Source organism: Leguminivora glycinivorella, chromosome 5 (genome assembly GCF_023078275.1).
Source record: "Leguminivora glycinivorella isolate SPB_JAAS2020 chromosome 5, LegGlyc_1.1, whole genome shotgun sequence".
NCBI classification, from domain to species: domain Eukaryota; kingdom Metazoa; phylum Arthropoda; class Insecta; order Lepidoptera; family Tortricidae; genus Leguminivora; species Leguminivora glycinivorella.
The window spans coordinates 23794439-23813755 of record NC_062975.1 but is presented as its reverse complement, the minus strand read 5'-3'; the positions used below and the strand labels follow the sequence as shown (position 1 = coordinate 23813755).

General features: G+C 37.8%; 1 protein-coding gene across 1 annotated transcript; it reads left to right on the top strand.

Moving 5' to 3' along the window:
• The first annotated feature begins 63 nt into the window (after window positions 1-63).
• On the top strand, window positions 64-19114 carry LOC125226079. Its single transcript, XM_048129928.1, has 5 exons — window positions 64-306; window positions 5699-5811; window positions 16202-16362; window positions 17328-17514; window positions 18595-19114. Exons 1-5 carry the CDS (start codon window positions 271-273, stop codon window positions 18740-18742), a joined length of 645 nt encoding a protein of 214 aa, XP_047985885.1. The 5' UTR covers window positions 64-270; the 3' UTR covers window positions 18743-19114.
• The last annotated feature ends 203 nt before the right edge of the window (window positions 19115-19317 follow it).

Genomic DNA, 19317 nt, shown 5'->3' with positions numbered 1-19317 from the left:
TGTTGATAGATGGCGCTTTTATCAATTTAGTTTGAAGAGAGAGCGACCGCTTTGAAGGCGAAGTAGGCGCCCGCAGTGAAGACTCCTGGCCGAACTCCCGTTATAATGAACACCACACTTGTTGTCTTGTGCGGGCAGTGCGCCGACCGCACGCCCTTCCATACGCGCGAATGTGTCATACCACATTCAAACAATTTCGAATATAAGAAGTGTGCCACTGAATTTAATTATCATTATTGCCGGTGCAATTGTTATTAATTAATATTTAAAATGTGCTCAAAGAATTTATTAATATATTTGCAATTGGTAAGTTTTGGTATTTTATACATTTACTTTAATTTTAAGAAAATTGGTTTTGGTGGGTATTTAAAAGGAATTAATTGAACTACTCGATTAATTTAACTTTGACGTTAGTCTATCATACCAACTTCAACTTGTAAACAAACGGGTGGCTGTCAGCTATATGTGGGTAGTAAAACATTTTAAGTATTGCAATCAAATTTTAACTCGCATTATTATTTATTATATTTTATTTTAGCTATACCTAGAGGCACTCGGATAATTACCACATTCTCTAAAAAAAAAAAACTTAGGGTCCTCTTGGCAATCAAACATCAAGAATTCTCAATTAACAACATATTCACTAAGTATTAGGTACCTATAGGTACCGGTACCGGTAGGTACTATAGAACACAGTAGGTATGTAGATAAATAGTACCCTCTCCATATGGGTATTAATATAATTTTAAATGTTATACATATTCAGTATCAAGGAATTTTCTTAATTAATGTGCTTGATAGTAGCAAATTACCAACTCCTTTTTTATCCGACAGTTTCTAAACCAAAATGTAAAGAGCAATAAATAATTCTTCCAATATCCGTTCCGCTGACAAGAAAGTAGTGTAAAAAAAGTTAAATATAATCAATTTAACAACGTTGAAGATAAAATTATACTTAATAAGGCACTGGTTGACTGACTCATTGCCTATGCATTCGGAGTAAACGGACCGTTCAGAGAAAAAAGGTATGAAACAGTGGGCAAAGTTTTATCTGTATTTTACTGTTAGCCAAGGCACCCGTTGGTCGTCTAAGCGCATTAACGTGTCATTAGATGAAGGTTGCTGACCGACTCTTCCATATTCATGCGATCATACGCAGCCAGAAGCTATTTTGGTTGCAAATCCTTTAGCCTTACGAACAGCAACGCATCGAGCCGGCATGGAATCTACTAACTTCGTGATACGTTCGTAAGGGATCTTTGCCCACTCCATCTTAAGTGCTTCGAAAAAAGCCTCTTTGTTAGAGTAGTTTCTGCACCTTACTCTGCGGTCCAGTTCTTCCCATAAATGCTCTATAGGATTTAGATCAGCACTTTGGCTAGGCCACTCAAAAACCTTCACTTTTTTCCTTTTCAGGAAAGCCTGGATGTGCTTGGATTTGTGCTTAGGGTCGTTATCGTGCTGAAAAATCCAACGAGGTGGCATATTCTCTCTGGCATATGGTATCATGTGTGTATTAAGTATGTTTTCATACACGAAACGATCCATTACCCCGTCAATCCTTACGAGAGGGCCGACACCGTGGCGTGAGAAACATCCCCAAACCATCACACTACCACCACCGTGTTTTACTGTGGGTACCTGGTATCGCACATCGTGACGTTTATTGTGTGGACGACGTACATACTTAATACCATCCGAAGACATCAGATTGAATTTGCTTTCGTCACTCCATAAAATTTTTGACCATTCGGCACTTGTCCACGATTTGTGACGAACTGCGAACGCCAATCTCGAAGCTTTGTTCTTCGCCGAGATATGCGGCTTTTTAGATGGACGTCTACCGTGTAATCCTTGCTCTATCAGACGTCGTTTAACAGTGGAAACATGAACATTTACATTGTAGTGTTCTTTTAATTCATCGTTGATCGTTATCGCGGATTTCCGTGGGTCTTCAGCGGACAACTTTTTAATCAGGCGATCAGTTGTTAAAGTTGTTTTTCGAGGACGACCGCTTCTAGGCTTATTTTCGACACTGTTTCGAGCCTTGAATAATTTATTCCATATACTAATAAGCTGCCGTGATAGTCCAAACCTTCTTGCAACTTCAGCTTGCGATGTACCCTTCTTGAGTGCTGCTGCAACAGCTTCCTTTAAATCCTTCGAATATTCTTTTCGTTTTGGCATATTATTAGAGCACCTCTGCTAATTTATTTATAAATAAAATAGTGATCCTACGTTGGCCCGTTTGTAATTACAATGGAACGAAAAGTATTGTCAAAATAATTTTGAGCTTGTTGAATTGCTTTTTTTTGTGGCCAGTTTGATTAAGGCTTAGCAAGATAAAACTTTTTGCTTGTTTTGATAAGGTATTAGGCTGTTAATTACCTACGCATAAGTTTTATTTGGATAGCTAACAATTTATACTAAAATTTCAAAGTTATACTGTTGTTAAAATAATTTTGATCGCTACTGTATAAACATAACAGCACAGTACGAATTCGCAAGGCTTCAGTTAGCACTTAAATGTTTGCTTATTTCACTGGGTCTTTCACCGTTACGTTTCGACGTTTTGATGATAGGGACCAGTTATACGTATGGAAACAAGTGGAAAGAAATTAACATGTTTCCAAAAAGCAAAACTTTGTGAGAAATAAATTACAAATTTCTTTGTTATTACAATAGACTAGTAACAAAACAATTAAAATAAGTATGTAACTTCTGAAAGCGGGAGCGCTTTCCATATTCTTATAAGGCACCCATACCAATAGGTAGGTACCCAAATAATCTATTTTTAAGTCCTGTTTCATTGATGTGTTAAAAGTATCTGATGTTAATTTTGCGATATCGTAGCACTTGAAATTAACTTCATTATTAGAAGACTTAAATAAGTATGTAACTTAAACATTGCCTGATATGGCGTCTTGTGTTCCTGGTGGTAAATAAGGGGGTCACTGTTTCCTGTATTCCTAGGCTCCATTAGTCCCTCAGGTACCCATAATTGCATAACAAGCTTGGTTGATCAAGAGATTTAGGGCACATGTAGACGGTACGAGAACTCGCATACGAATTTTATTACACTGCGGTATTTAATAGATGTGCAAATTTGTATGTAACCTCAAGAGCCCGCAATGTAACTAAAATCGCATGCGAGTTCGCACGCCGTCTAAATCAGGCCTTATGCTTTACACACAAGCTTTCTTAAACTTACTATGGTACGGTAAATCTGTGTAAACAATGTCCTATATTTTTAGTCATATCATCATACTGCTATATTTCACGGTTTTATGGAGGTTTGAATTGCAATATCATAAAGTCCATATATTAGTAATAACGTCCTTTTGTAGTCTGTCTGGTTCAATAATTTAATATTTAAGTTTACAAAACCTCGATGAGACTCCCTTGTAGGGAGTCTGCGGGAGGTAATTTCTATTTGCGCTAATTTTAAGGTGTAATATGTGTGATCAGAAACAACCTCCTTAGTTGACTTCTTTCAAGCTTTTATTTTTGTAGCTAAAATTCTTTATCATATGAAGTATACAAAAATGGCATAACTTTCCTCGGATTCGTTATAAATTCGTGTTGCTATTGACCGTGACTTATATTCTCCGCTGTTATTGTTGTAAACAACAAAAGTTTTCTCCGTTTACCTAAAATCACGTACTATGTGATCATTGTACCTCGGAAATCGAGTATTTAAATGTCGTCCAAGAACGTGATGCTCATACAATGGACCTTTGAGACCACTGAACACTTTCGCTGCTTTTTCTTATACAATTTCACTTTTGTATTATTTCCTAGATAGACCTTGGAGACCAATGACTGGACAATGTAATTGTTAAATAATTTATGCATCCCTTAAGACGGTGTTGCGTCAAGTAATGATTGAATCATACCTACTATACTTTTATACAACATTGATAAATGACTATAATCTACTTATTGAAATTCCTTACCTAATAGGCATGTTTTAATTAATCGTAAATGAAGTGTACCAAGTGATAAATATTGCTGTTAAAGCGTTACAAAAACTTAAAATGCATTTTCCGCCTCATAAATATATGAAACTAGATAGCTCTTGCTTTAGTAGCTCTTTGTGTTGTCTCAACTAAAGTAAACTGGAAAAGCAAATGTTTTAGCTTAGTGGAAAGTAGCTTTCCCTCTATTTAGCCCGTATTGAGTATCCTATAATATAATAGAAAGCTTTAAAACAGATGACTAAATTACACCTGACGGCCTGACACCCATCTGTTTAAAGGTTCCTACAAAGTTCAATGACAGTTATGCGCGAATGACCCAGAAAGTTGATACTGACACTTTCTTGTTGAGGATCTTTCCGATTCTCCACACATCACTAAATTAGCTTTCCGTGTATATTTGACAAAGACCGGAAACAGAATAAATTATAGTTGAACCCGTAAATGACTTAGTATTTTCTTATCAGTTAAATAAAAAAATCACGCTACCCAAGATGTATGCAAAGAAGAGGTTAAACAAGTTTGTAAATATTCTAGTCCGGCTTATCTGTATTTATAACTGATTCGCCAGTTCGTGACCAGGGAATGCCGGATCAGGGGGACTAGATTCGTGCAAGAAAGGGGCCAGGTTTCGTTGTTGTAGTACCAGTGGCCACGGAAACTATGTCATTCGGCCACGCCGCGACACACATACCGCTCACGCATTCTATGAAGAGTGACAATCGATCATTTTTGTCGGTTTATTGTCCTACATAAAGCTTTATTATATTATATCTAATGCAATCATGATCGCTCGAAATCGATTATTGATCGGATCGATGTAGATTATTGGCAGACTGTGGTGAAGCTCAATAAGAGGATTATGTTCGTGTCTATTACTATGTTCTCTCGGGACGGGATTCTCGAGTCATTGGAGAGACTTGGTTTGGTTGGTTTTGATTTATGGTATACAATGTCACTGTTTTTTGACTGGATATTTGTATTTGAGAAATTGTTGAGATTTTAAATTGTATAAATGTCATATACTTAATACTTACAAAGAAATAGTGACCAGGGTCTCCAAATGTACCGAGCTGGATTTGAACCAGCGTCCTCCGTTTGCCGGACGAATACCTTAACCGCTCGACCATAGATTCAGGGACGTTAGGGTGGTACGGGTCGAAAATATCAAGTACATTATATGACACAATTCCTGAAAGTTTGTGGGAGGGTTTTTTTATTCGGAAGTTTTATTTTGATCCAGCTTGTTTGTGAAGTTTTTCAAATAATAGATCATGGAAATACGGACAGATAGATAATTAATAATGACGAACCTACCCCTACCTTAACCTACCTACGAACCTACGCCTTGTCGATTATAAATTCAGAAGACTAAAAACCGGAATCTGCGGGCGTAGCACACTAGTTGGATAAACTTTATCGCATCGGTGCGTCCCTATCGCATTTATAAAAAATAGTGCGAAAAGGACGGCCTGACGTTATATCGTTTATCACGCGACTGTGCTTGCCTGCCTTTAAGCACGGGAAGCATGGTCGCGCGATAGGCGATAAAATAGCAGGCCGTCCCTATCGCACTATTAGTAAGTGCGATAGGGACGGCCTGATATTTTATCGTCTATCGCGCGACCATGCTTCCCGTGAAGAACTATTTAGTACCTAACCTAGGTACTTGTTTTCTCATATCCTTATTTTAGTATAACAAACCCGTTCCCTTGTTTCAGGCTATATTGGCCGGGTTCGTGTCCGCTGATTGCGGGCCAAGATTAAAATACGCCTGGGGCGACGCTCTACAAGGCACAGAATGTCCGGGACCGGACGGCTCTCCTTATCCAAGGTAGGGATGTTAATGCTTCTAATAATAATCGGTTTACCGGTTTTTCATGCGAGGAAGATAAATTAGACTTCACTATTTTCATAATGTAATATTGATATTAACATGAATTTCGTGATTATGTTTGGACATATCGCTCCTTGAAAAACATAGTGTCATTAAATGAAAAACGTCTTTTTTGGGTACAATGGTTTAAAGTTTTGAAATTTTTGAATTGTCAAAAATTGCAATTTTTACAACAAACTTGTAATTTTTTGGCAGATCTTGTTAGTTTTGTGACTAAACCTGATAGATATAATAGTAAATTGTATATTTTTTATTTTGTTTCTAAGATAATTAAGCTTAAACAAAATGGTAGTGACACTTTTCCATTTATTTTTGTTTAGGGACACATGACAATTTTATATCTTCGTTTTACTTTGTGGAAAAATGACACTATAGCCATTTTTTTATGAAATTTACCTTTTATTTCAATGAATAATTAGCAATCAAACCACCTTTTATGTATATACATTAAAATTTATTGAATTAAATGACATTCGGTCTCAAACCCTGTATCTTTTTAGCATTACTGCCCTTAAAAACTAGTGTAAACACTCCTGGCTTGCCCTCTTAAACAATAAAATATGACTAAAAAAATATTAGAAACAAAAATCACTTTAAGTCTTGACATTTGCGTTAGTAATACAACATTTATTTTAATATCCATAAAATTCATGACATTTTATACAAAAAATTAAAATTGTCAGGAAAAAGTAACCAAAGTGCATTCAGGTTAAAATTTAAAAAAAAATCAAACGCAATAAAATCAACAAATATCGAAAAAAATTACTTAAAATTAACCTTAAAACCCAGTGTTCCTCCCTCTGGCCCTTCCTGTAGCTTCCATGCGATCAGTTATGGAATATGGACCTGATTAGTGTTACGATCAGTTTTTGAGGAATATTTTCCCATTCCTCAATAACTACGGCTTCCAGCTCGTTGACGGTGGCTGGAGCAGGATCCCGTGACGAAACAAGCCGTTTTAACTCATCCCAGAGATGTTCGATAGCGTTCAGGTCGGGGCTCGTTGCTGCCACTCCATTACGGTGCATTCCGACCTCATGCATCAGGGAGTCCCGCACTATCAAGGCAGTATGGCAACGGGCGTAGACGTGCATGAATTGGAAATCAGGTCCAAAAAACTCAGCGTACGAGACCATACGTTCTTCTAAGATCTCCATAATGTAACTGCCTGCAGTTAAGGATCCGTTTTGCCGTCGATGGAAATGCCGCCCCAGAACATGCACGAGCCGCTCCCGTAACTGACTGTTTCTTCGGTGAAGACTGGTGTAACCTGCTCTCCTTGACTCCTGTACACCCTTTTGCGTCTATAGTTGGTGTAAATGATCTCCTTCGTCTCGTTGGGGAACAAAACTTTCCTCTATTGCTGCAACGTCCAATCCTTAAGCCTTATAGCAATTCGATTGGCTCTGGCTTCAATTGGTAGCCTCTGTCAGCTCTTCGGGGTAACATTTTCTTCTCCCTCAATCTTCTTCTGATCATGGAGACACTCACTACAGTCCTTCGAGCTGTTCTAAGCAGTATCTGCAGCTCAGGAGCGATTAGAAAGCGGTTCCGCAAAGAGGCTGATAAAATGTACCGGTCGTCTCTAGCGGTGGTGCAGCGTCTTCTCTCAGATCCTGGCCTCCTGATGTAGCTACTGGTCTCCAGAAACCGCAACAAGACTCGTCGCACCCGGAAACGGATTATGCTTAGGCGTTCAGCAACTTGCTATTGCCGTAGTCCGTTTAGGAGCAGTACCACCACTTGAGCTGCTTTTTTCTGGTGTTTTACCCCTATTGCCTTCAAGGCTTTTTTTCTGCAGGCGTTCGTCCTCGGTGACTTTTGGAGTGCAAAAGATCCACATGACACCTTTACAGCTCCTTCTAAAACCGTCTGGGGTAGCACGCCTAGAGTCCCATTAAAATCGCATCAATACCTTTTTTTAAACCACGGCAGATTGGCGATTATTGTTTTTAAGAAAGTTGTACACCTTTTCTCTTAAAGGGCTTTAATTGTACTTTGAAATGATACAAATTGATAGATTACAGTCAATAAGATTAGAGATATTTTTGCTTGAAACGATTTTGCGCGAGGTGCGATTTTTTTTTGACGACGTGGTATTACCCTAACTTATGCGAAGTTTAGTCGGCCGCTTGAAATGTGCATGCTCGTGGCGATGTAGCAAATAGGTGATCTGTAGATGCTGGTGTGTTTATACTATTGATGATTGCTTTGAATTTTTGAGCCTTGAATATCGTTGAGCCATTTTTTACTGTAACAAACAAATATACTTATTTATGGCTAATAATTTAGTTATATTAATGCACAAGAAATTTATCCACTAGCAATCATAGTTTTTAAATTGTAGGTATCTTAAATTAGTAATTGTGTCTTGTAGATCACAAAAATAGCAATTACTTCGTAAAAAATAACCTTCATTTTTATTAGCGCTGTTTATAGGTATTTTACAAAAAAAATAGAGTAAAATGTCTTTTTCATAGAATTTCATCAAAATTGTGTAGGTTTATGTGCTAAACTTAAATGAAACAATGGTATTAAATGTAATATGTCTAGAAGGTAATTAATCATTAACTGTTTTGTAATTTTAATTACCGCAAAGCATGACATAAAACTTAAAGTGACAATAATCAGTCAACGCGCTTAAAGCTACCATTACCAGTTAAAGTGGCTTTAAACTCATAACAGCGGTAATCCATTTCTTTGCAAGCGTAATTATGGTAATTCATACAATCAAAAATGACACTAAACAGATAATGACGATTCATTCATGCAAATTCTTTTTAGCGAGTTAAGACCATAACGTCATTTTAAGTAAAAGTACAGTACAACTTTATTTTTAACCTGCATTAAGCCTAATAGTTTAAAGCCAAACCGTCATTACGTGCACAGTGTCACTATACCTATCTCAAAACGTTTAGAATTGTTAAAGTACTAGTGTCATTATAGCAAAAATGACACTGTTACTTTAAAATGAAACTCAATATTGAATAGTTATTACAAGTTCAAAGTGACACTTTAAGGATTGATACAATGTTCCATAAGAAAATTGTCATACTTACCATTCAATCCCGCGGAACACCGTCACTAAACACAAAACACAGAGAACCTCCTATAGAGTGGCAGTCTTGTCATGGCCGCTGTACACACATGGCCAACAGTTCCACCAACCCCCTTGGCCATGTGTGTAGAGGGCTACTTGGCCGTAAGTTTGCAGTTGGCGCTTGCGCTTGCCGGCCAACCGATTCGTGTCGGTTTTTTGTCCACACATCAAAGGATCTTGGCGCCAATGGCCAACTGCGTTTACACGTTGGCGCTTCATTCAGTTGGTCGTCAGCCGTCAGAGAGGACAGTAGTGATATATTTACGAAAATAATAAGTTTATCTATGCCAATAATAGTGTAGATTTTATGAAATAAAATAACCTTGCAAATGTTTAATATATTTCCTAAAAAAGATAAATGTTCTTATCAGAATATTCAAAAAATTGTTAATATTGCAAATAATTTAATTTTACTACGGGGTTATTATTTTTTAATATTTTTTTTCTGACAACGTCTATGACCAAGAATTTCCTAGATTTTTTCATTACACGTCCATCTTTCATGAAGAGCCAATGCCAAGTGATTGGTTCGCCAATGTGTAAACAGCGGCTCTTATCTTGGCCAAGGGGTTTCACAAAGGGCTGGTGGAACCGTTGGCCATGTGTGTACAGGGGCCATCATATTTGGTTCGCGATACGAGTCACCAGTGTTTGGGGTGCGAGGAGCGGGCGGGGAATGTGTTAAGCGCGCTGTGATTGGCCGTTTCAAGGACGGCGGGCAGTCGCGCCAGATGAAAAGGGACAGAAGTATGACTGTCCCTCTACTGACGCGTAAGTGGCCAATGTAAGTTGACCTATGCCGGCTCTGAATAAATTATAAATATGACTTATTTGTGGAATGTAATGCCGTCTGTTTTTAAATTTGAGCTTCTTGTTACCTTTTCACACCATTTCACACTACAGGTGGACATCTTTAAGGCATCAAAATACCCTTTTCCAATTTTTTTGTGCGAAAAACACGCGCTGCTTTCGGGTCTGTTACTTGGTCGATACTGATCGGGCACGGCGAGCGCCCGCGCTTATATCAGTGCAAATACTAGGAAGGCTGGCCACAGCGAGTCGTCTTGTAATAGATGTCTATAGGGGTTGGTCTGTGACACAAAATGACAACTTTCGTCTTACAGTTCACTACATTTTGATCGGCGTCCAGGTCATTAATGCAAACATGACATTGTTCCCGTCCGCCACGCGTCTATTCCCACTATTCGCCATAGTGACATTAGCGCCCCCTGTCGCTTCTAAGCGAGCTAAATCGATAGGTGTCTTTGCATTGCGTTCGTTATGAACGCGCGACCTAGATGGCGTTGTTAACTAAAAACCTATGTTTTTTGGATAGTGTCACTATGTTTTTCAAGGAGCGATATAGAATATTGGATAAGACGACAAATAAAGACAATATGTATACTGTGAAGCACAACTAACTTCTCGGGGGATAAATATTAAATAGGTGCCTAAAAGAAAAAAAAAGTATAAGGACATTAAGGACTCTCAACTTTTCGCGCCAATTTTTATTTTATTTACCATTTATTTTATTTTATTTAGCATCTTTCTACTGACAAGAGTGACAAGATCGGCTCGCTGGGCCAGAAGTATAAAAATATAAATCTCTCAGAAAGTATATAGAAGAAATGACATCAATAAATTATAATTTCATTTATTATTCATACATAGCCGATATGTAATTATTATAAGGGTTCTAAGAACAAATTAAATTATTTTTCATAGAAAATATTTTAACTTGTATTCTTTAAGTAGTAACACTACTATTATAAAAAAAAATAATAAAATAAATATTATAGGACATTCTTACACAGATTGACTGAGGCCCACGGTAAGCTCAAGAAGGCTTGTGTTGTGGGTACTCAGACAACGATATATATAATATATACATACTTATATACATAGGAAACATCCATGACTCAGGAACAAATATCTGTGCTCATCACACAAATAAATGCCCTTACCGGGATTCGAACCCGGGACCGCGGCGTAGCAGGCAGGGTCACTACCGACTGCGCCAGACCGGTCGTCATCATATTATGTTATTGGAAATTTCGACCTTTGCCTTCGTGCACCGATGGCCGAGTGGTTCAGGCATTCGCCCGGTAAGCGGAGTACGCTGGTTCGATTCCAGCTCGGAACACTGGAGGCCTTGGTCACTTTTTCTTTGTATATGACATTTATTTAATGTTTATTATAAGGGTTGTTTAAAAATTAATTAAAAAAAAAATCTTTTTCATCGTGGAATATTCATTGAACATTCATTGTATATGTTTGTATCGAGATTGTGAACACTTGACCTGCGTCCCCGAACGGTTACTTAGGTACTAGAATGAAAAACTCCATTATATTTTCTGTAACGTTAATTTATAACTTATTCTAAAAAAAGTCATAAACTCATTTGTGGAGGGCTCATTTAATCATCGATTTCTGTACCGTCATTTCCGTCTCCCATGTAGGTACAGCTACTACAGATAAGCAAAAAACAATTGAAAATAAAAAATGGCAACATCGTCGTCCCTTTCTTATTTTGGGAAAACGAGACGACACGAAGATGTTGCCACTGTTTAATTTCTACTTTTTTGCCAGGCTGTAAATTGATATCAACAGTAAATTAAATAGAGACTTCTTTGTTAAAGACAAGATATTCCTTTTATCGAGGTCGCCTCGTGGGAATGCATTTTTGTAAACAAAGACATCGTGTGTTTTAGTGAATTTGAAACTGTTCGTGATTTATTAATTATTGTTTTATTCTTATCTGAACTTCTTACAGCAACTCGTTGATTGTTTAAAAGTTTTTTTTAATAAAATAGTAAAACAAAGTAATACCCAAGTCGGTAACTATTTTTATAGGCCCGCCTGTGAAGGGTGAAGTATCTAAATTTTTATATTTTGGTAGAAGTTTGGCTTTAAAACTACACTTGTACCAACATAATTGTGTGAACCGTCTGCCAACTTAGCTTGGTATTACTTCTACAAAGAAATAAATAGGTGATGAATTGATGATTTTAAGATTTCATCTTGAGTTTATGGTACAAATGGCGCGTACATACGTACGGCGGAGCGAAATGAGGAAATTTTACAGCACTTACAGCAATTACTGTAGTTACTGATGACATAATAAATACAGGTGCTGAAGATACGATATATTTAAAAAATAAGAGGTTAGTTTACAGGTTAATTGCTACTAATCCTCTTCCACTTGAACGTTTAGTAAAATCAAGGTTTTTTATTCTATACACTATTAAGCTGCGACTCCACGGCGATGAAGGTGGCAAACAAGTATGCATCCCACCTAACAGCACAAACAACTTAAATTTGATTGTTTTTATTAAAGTTATATGTTTATATAACTACATATTATTAATATAGACCTATTAATTAGAAGAAATGCTAACTTTTATGTTCATCACAAATATCTCTTTCGATGAATTAGGTTAGGTGTAGTACATACCTATAGATAGTTTTATTTTACGCAAAAATCAATGAGGAAAGCAAAAAACATGAATGATAAAATTTACCGTTTACTTGTTATACATAAGTATTATTAATGTAATAATCCATAGCTATTTATATAACTACATGAAGGGTTACAAGATTAGTGATAAGCGTCGTTGACCTTAGTGCTCAACGTACTTCTATAGTTGAGTTAGGTTCAGGTTCGACATAATCGATAAAGTACGCGTCTATCGAGTTCGTAAACAAATACGGAATCGGCGAATCGGTAAATGTGACGAGAGCGCGGTTCAACCGGACAACCGGTTGGGCGACGACGCGACGCGGGCAATCTGCGCTTCGGCTGTAGCGGCTAGAGTGAGACGCGGCGATTATTCGGCTTTGTCCAATGCCCGTTCGGCCAACATCGGACATTTCCGTTACATCGTCGTCAGTTCTCGACGCCATATCTCTCCGGGCGTAGTGTAAAGTGTTTATTTGTGTAATACGTAGACGCATTATTGTTATTGTACATACGTATTTGTGTGTCATCATTTGTGAATAATGTCGGAAACCGAAGAAGATGTAAACAGAGAAGAATTTAATCGAAGAATTGAAGAAATGTTTGTATCCAAGCTGGCTTCAAATACATTTCTACTGTCACGTTCTAAATATGACACCCTTATCCAACAAGTTAAAGCGGCAAAATTAAACACGAAGAAGACGCCTGCGGACTACCGACGAGCGAAAAGATACGACGTGATCAAAACGCCAGAAGGAGAAAGGCTAATAATGGCCGCCCAGCCCGGTCAAACTACGCAACAGGTATTCGTTTCTATAGACGAAATATACGACATTGTACGTGTCAACCATTTGAAATTAAGCCACGGCGGCCGGACGAGGATGATGGACCTTATAAAACCTTTGTACAAAAACATTACAGCTGAGTGTGTATTAGTTTACTTATCTATGTGCAAGTTCTGTAAAAGGAAAGGTATTAAAAGAGGAGGAAGGCGGTTACCTAAAATTACTTCGGATGAGAATATGGAAACACAAGAAGCGTCTCAAAATTCTGACGAAGACGCAGAAACTGACCCTTTTAGAATGGGTAGTTCAGAAACATTGGTGGAGATTCCACTTGAAGAAACACAGTCAAATCCGATTGCAGAAGAAACTTATCCTGAACTTTATTCCAGAGGACAAATAGACATACTAGCGGTGACAGGAGAAGAAACTGAAGAATATAAGTACATGTTGGTTTATAGAGATTTCATAAGCAAGTTTACTCATCTAAGAGCATTGAAAACGACTTCTATCGAAGAGTCTGTTGATAACCTACTTGATATTTTCTTGGTATTTGGTGCACCGAATATTTTGCAGTCTAAAAACGGGACCGCTTTGACAGCTCCGATTTGCAAACGAATAACGGTATTATGCCCCGATATTATAATTCTCACCTCCGATTCTAATTTTAGAGAACAAGACTTTGAAGGAAAGACAAATGAAGATATTCTTAAAAAACTGAATGCGTGGTTGTCGAAAAATAAGAAAACTAAGTGGCAAAAGGGCTTGAAGTTTGTTCAGCATTCTTTGAATACGAGATTTCATACCACGTTATGTAGAACGCCTAGTGAATTAGTATTTGGCGTAGATCCGAGGAAAGGCATAGCGTCAGCATTGCCAATGGACGTATGCCAGGATTTGTCAACTGATACTGATTTGAAGAAAACTTTAGAAAAGAAAGAAGATCAAATAATGTCGGAAGAAGCGTTGATAGCGCCGTGCGATTTCATTAAAATTGAAATTATTAAGGACGAGGAAGATTATTAATTGACTGTACTGTAGGTGCAAGATGTATGACGATTGATAAAACTGAACAATAAATACTTATCACATGAAATTTTCTTTTATTACGTTAATTGAGTACTTCAAATGTTTATAAGACTTTCAAATAAGCTTAAATAAATGGTAAACAATGACATTTCTCTTTATTTTTCAATATTATATAATACGGCAGATTACAATGTCAAAATAGTAACAAGTACCTAAGTTATCGATGTCTCAAACGGTTCTCTCAAGCAATTAAGCTCGAATTATATGCAACCTGTCTGTATGTCTGTCTGTATGTCTGTTTGTATGTGTGTGTGTGTCTGTCTGTGGCATCGTAGCTCCCGAACAGACGAACCGATTTAGATTTCGTTTTTTTTTGTCTGAAACCTGAGTTAAGCTAGGAACACACTACGCGGACGTCCGTCGTGAATCGACCGCGGACGGGAATCTGGACAATGAAATTACACATAACCGTGCAAACTATCGGTCGACGGACGTGGACGTGGCCTTGAGCGCATGGACGTCCGTTCGAAATCTGGCTCGCTGGATGTTTTGTTCCGTGCACACTGTTCGGTCGCGGTCGCGGTCGTTTTACGACGGACGTCCGCGTAGTATGTTCCTAGCTTTAGTCGGGAGTGTTCTTAGCCATGTTTCATTGGTCTACTATGCCGCCGTGAGGGGTTTTTCAAAATTTTAATTTTGTGGTTAGGTTATTTACTACCACGTCGATGGCAAACAAGCACATCTACAGCCCATTTAACGGTATACTGTTACAGTAATTGTCTGGACGCCCGCGACACCAAGTTTTACTTTACCTGCGCCCTGCTGTTTGAGTATCCTCTATCATTGATATAACTACTTTTTTTCTGCTTTTGCCCCCGCTCCGAGCATTGACCCGTATCTCATAAGTAACCATAAACAACAGATTCCCGTTAATAATTCTAGTTATAAGCAAGACGTTTATCTATGGCACACCTACCATGAGAATTTTCCCACCGCTGGGACGTATGCAAGCAATTTTCTCTACGCTTGCAATGTAATTTCAAAATGATCATTATTATCTCTCATTACATTATAATAACGCACAACGGTATTATGGTGGTTTAATTTTATTTCACGCCATCTTCAAAGTCGTATTTCATTTTAATGGTGTGCGGAGTGGTGTTGTCGGCTGTTTGATTTTATTGTTGTCTGTGGTTTTTATTAGGTTATTGTTTTCTAGTAATTGAATAGATGGCGTTGTAGTCAATTGGCCGACTTCTAGTAGTAATAAGTTTAGCGAAGAATAGAGAAACGTAAATTAAATTAGTATTTAACGTGGTGAAAATCCATATTATAAGCGTTTATGGATTTTTTCCCTCACTAGCTCGGAAACACGTGTTTTGTCATTTAATACCAGTGGGTAAAAACGCATTTTATCCACTAGTGGGTAAAGTAATTTGACCTTGAATAAAGTCAAATTAACTGCTTTAAAATTGATAAAAGTAAGTAGATCTAGTAATAAAGATGATTTACCACCTGTGGAACTACTGGAAGCAGTGATAAACGCATTTTTTGCGTTGTAGTTTCCTCGCTATAGTAAGGGGAAAAGTTTTGTGTTACACTCGGGTGCAAATGTATTTTACTTCTCGTGTGTTAAAATAAAACTTTGCGTTGTATAACAAATAACTATTGGTAGTATTGATATGTACTATTGCCGTTGTATAACTTCTAAAAATAAAATTAGATAATAGTAGGCTTTTTAGAACACTGCGGAGCGATAAAAAAATCGTTTTCTTTGTTATATGTACCTATTGAGTTCTCTCTATTTTAAACAGGATGCAAATAAGAATAGAAACGTTATCTTGAAGACCTAGGTCTTCAGATGCAGCTGCATCGTACCCCTAAGTCTGATAGGTATTCACCATCAGGCGATCTATCCGATCGATTTTAATTTTAAACTATTATATCTACATTTTCCAGGCACCTGGTAAACCGAGCATTAAAATCCGGAGCATGGGGCCAATCTTCGCGTCAAGCAAGAAACATCCGGACGGTGGACCCAACTATCATGCGACGAGCGTTGCTTGACGCGCACGTTGGGTATTCAGAGGGATTGAGGACGCAGAATAGCAGTAGAACTGGTATGTTTCTTGTATACCTACTTATCCCTTTCAGGCGAGAGGCGAGCAACATCTGTAGACGGGTCCAAATTGGTTTCATCGTGGATTTAAAAAAGCATTGTTCACAAAATATATAATCCGTCCGAAGTTCGAACCTAGTTAAGTAATTTTAGTGTATCAACTATACCTACTACTCGTACCTATCAGTTTTTTTGTTATCTGAAATTTAAAAAAAATATTTTTTAATTACCTAAAAATACTTTGAAAAAATACGAAGTTTTTACTTTGGTAGTGTCTTATTTATCATATTTTATCAAAATCGCTCCTACCGTAGCTTGCTCAGACTACAAGAAATAGTTGAACCGCCCACTTTATCCCGCTTCTTTCCGATACTCATGCTGAATGACAATTAGGTGAAAAACGCTATTCTTGTAAAATATCCCACGCTCGCGCGATCCACTTCCCAAAGCCATCTCATGTGTCATATAAGGAGATTACGTTTTTAGTCCATTGTAGTTAAAGTTGACCGTGGTGTGGGTACATACTGCACAGCAATGTAAACAGCTGATTTTGTGCAAAATGTCACGCGAAGCGAGCAGTTTTCGCCGCTTTGCCGCGGTAAATGAACTTTACGAGTATTATCAGCTATTATTTGGCATTAACTTTGGTAAAATAAGTACTTATGTCGTAAATGAGACCGTGATGAGTAATTTTCTCAAAATGCTTTTTATGTAGGTATAATGGAGATTACTAGTAGAGGCTTTTGAATATAGGGTTCTACGAGTATCAGTCATCTCAGAAAGTTTTGTGCATATAGTTGAAATCTCATATTTTGTGTGATGATAGTGCAATAATAGTTTAATAATTGTTCACGGATTATGGGTTCAAAATTGTATGATTTTATATTAACGGTCTTGGGAATGCTGCTAATGATGGCATTTATCTTGGTATATTTCACTCACAAATTATTCTGCATTCAATTCCAGGTCGCGCCAGCAACCTGCCCGGTCTATCCCCGGCCAACACCAACTCGTGCGGTGGCGGGCGCCTGTGCCGGACGCGGTACAACACTACTGCACCCATGTACGGAGTCTCACTGACGTCCGGACAGCCGGTCACTATTGTACAAAAGTTCCCGGATTTGCTGCAGCAAGTCGTTTTTGAAGTTTGCGAGTAAGTATCGAAGTTTTTAAGAAATATCTCATAGCTAAGGCCGATTCCACTATCATATGTTTATCATAGAAATATGATCATAAGCAACATACCGTCCTTTTTCTTCACGTTGGAGAAAAAGGAGGCATACATGATCATATTTCTATGATAAACATATGATAGTGGACTATCGGCCTAATTGCCGGTCGCGGTACAACACTACCGCTCCGATGTGCGGAGTGTCACTCACGGCCGGACAGCCTGTTACTTTTGCGCATAAGTTTCCGGATAAGTTGTGTTTCAAGTTTGAGTGAACGAGTTACCATTACCAATGATTTAGTCTTGTCATTATTCGTTTTCTATTGCTATTTTAAACACACATAACATTCCTCACACAAAACGGAAACATTATTGCTGTGTAAAGTTAACACTGATTATAATTAGTTATTGACTTCGTATTACCTGTTATTGCACACTAAATATTCCTCTATTATTAAAGCTGTATTTTTTTCACAAAACTATTTTGTAACAGAGGATAATAGTAACTGTTATCCTGTTACTTCAATGTTTACATACAATTGTTAAGACTGACTTAAGTTGAAAAACTTGTAAATTGTGAAAGTGTAAGTGGCCTTTCGGGTCAAATATTTAGCTTTGTACCTGTTTAGCAAAAAAATCCGTCTAATTCTAAAATATATTAAAGTTAAAAAAAACCTGTGTTGTGTGTGTTAGCCTGTGTGGTGACGGGTTAAGAATTTCACCACCCCCTTTCTTCCCGTGGGTGTCGTAGAAGGCGACTATGGGATATGGGTTAAATTGTGGCGTAGGCGAGAGGCTGGCAACCTGTCACTGCAATGTCACAGTTTCGTTTTCTTTCAACCCCTTATTTGCCAAGAGTGGCACTGAAGCTTTAGTACAATAGTTTCAAGTCCATAAAATAAAGTTCAATTTCGCTTAAAATAATCGCGATGGCATATTTCTCCGCCGTCTGGTGGCGTGCAAAATGTTGAAATATCTATGGGCATTATACAAAATCTATTCGTTCTTTCAAGTACATTTTCGGTAGTACCAAGTTACTAATTGAACTATTTTACGTTACAGATCCAGCGAATGCTCAGTCATCCGTGGTTCGTGCACACAAACCTACGTGCCCTACTTGTTCCTAGTATTGCCGCTAGGGCCCGTCACATTGACAGGACAAGACTACGTACTGGTGGAATCCGGGTGTGTGTGTCGGCCGGATCCTTGAATCACGTTCCTGTAGTGTTATACTCTGGCAAACCACTGTCAGTGGGAAAAGCGTGAAATAATATTTTACTATTGTTTGACGATCATTGGCTTCGTGTTGAATTTTTTTAATTTTCCTCGTTTTTTCTACTGACGGAAATAGCCTGCCAAACTATAATCGTGTGACCCACTATATCGGTAGAAAAAGGTGCGAGATTCAAATTCATCCGCCTTTTTTTACCGACGAAATGGCTTACCAAACTTTAAAACATGGATTATTAAAGCTTTTAATTGTCAGAAACACAAACAGTCAAAGTGGTTTAGGTGTTTTTTGGTGGAGTGGATGAATTGATGGCATGTGTTTTCTTGAACGATTGTAGCTTCCTCTGCCTTAGTGCGTTTTCACACTATCCGATCCGATATCGGATGTCGGACCGATATCCCATACATCACAGGCGCCATCTTGTAATTTTTCCATTGAAATCCTTCCGACATCCGATATCGGATCGGATAATGTGAAAACGGACTTAAACAAACTAATCTCTGAGTTAATTTTCACATTATTTTGACAGCTTATTTGATAGGCAAGATACTCTA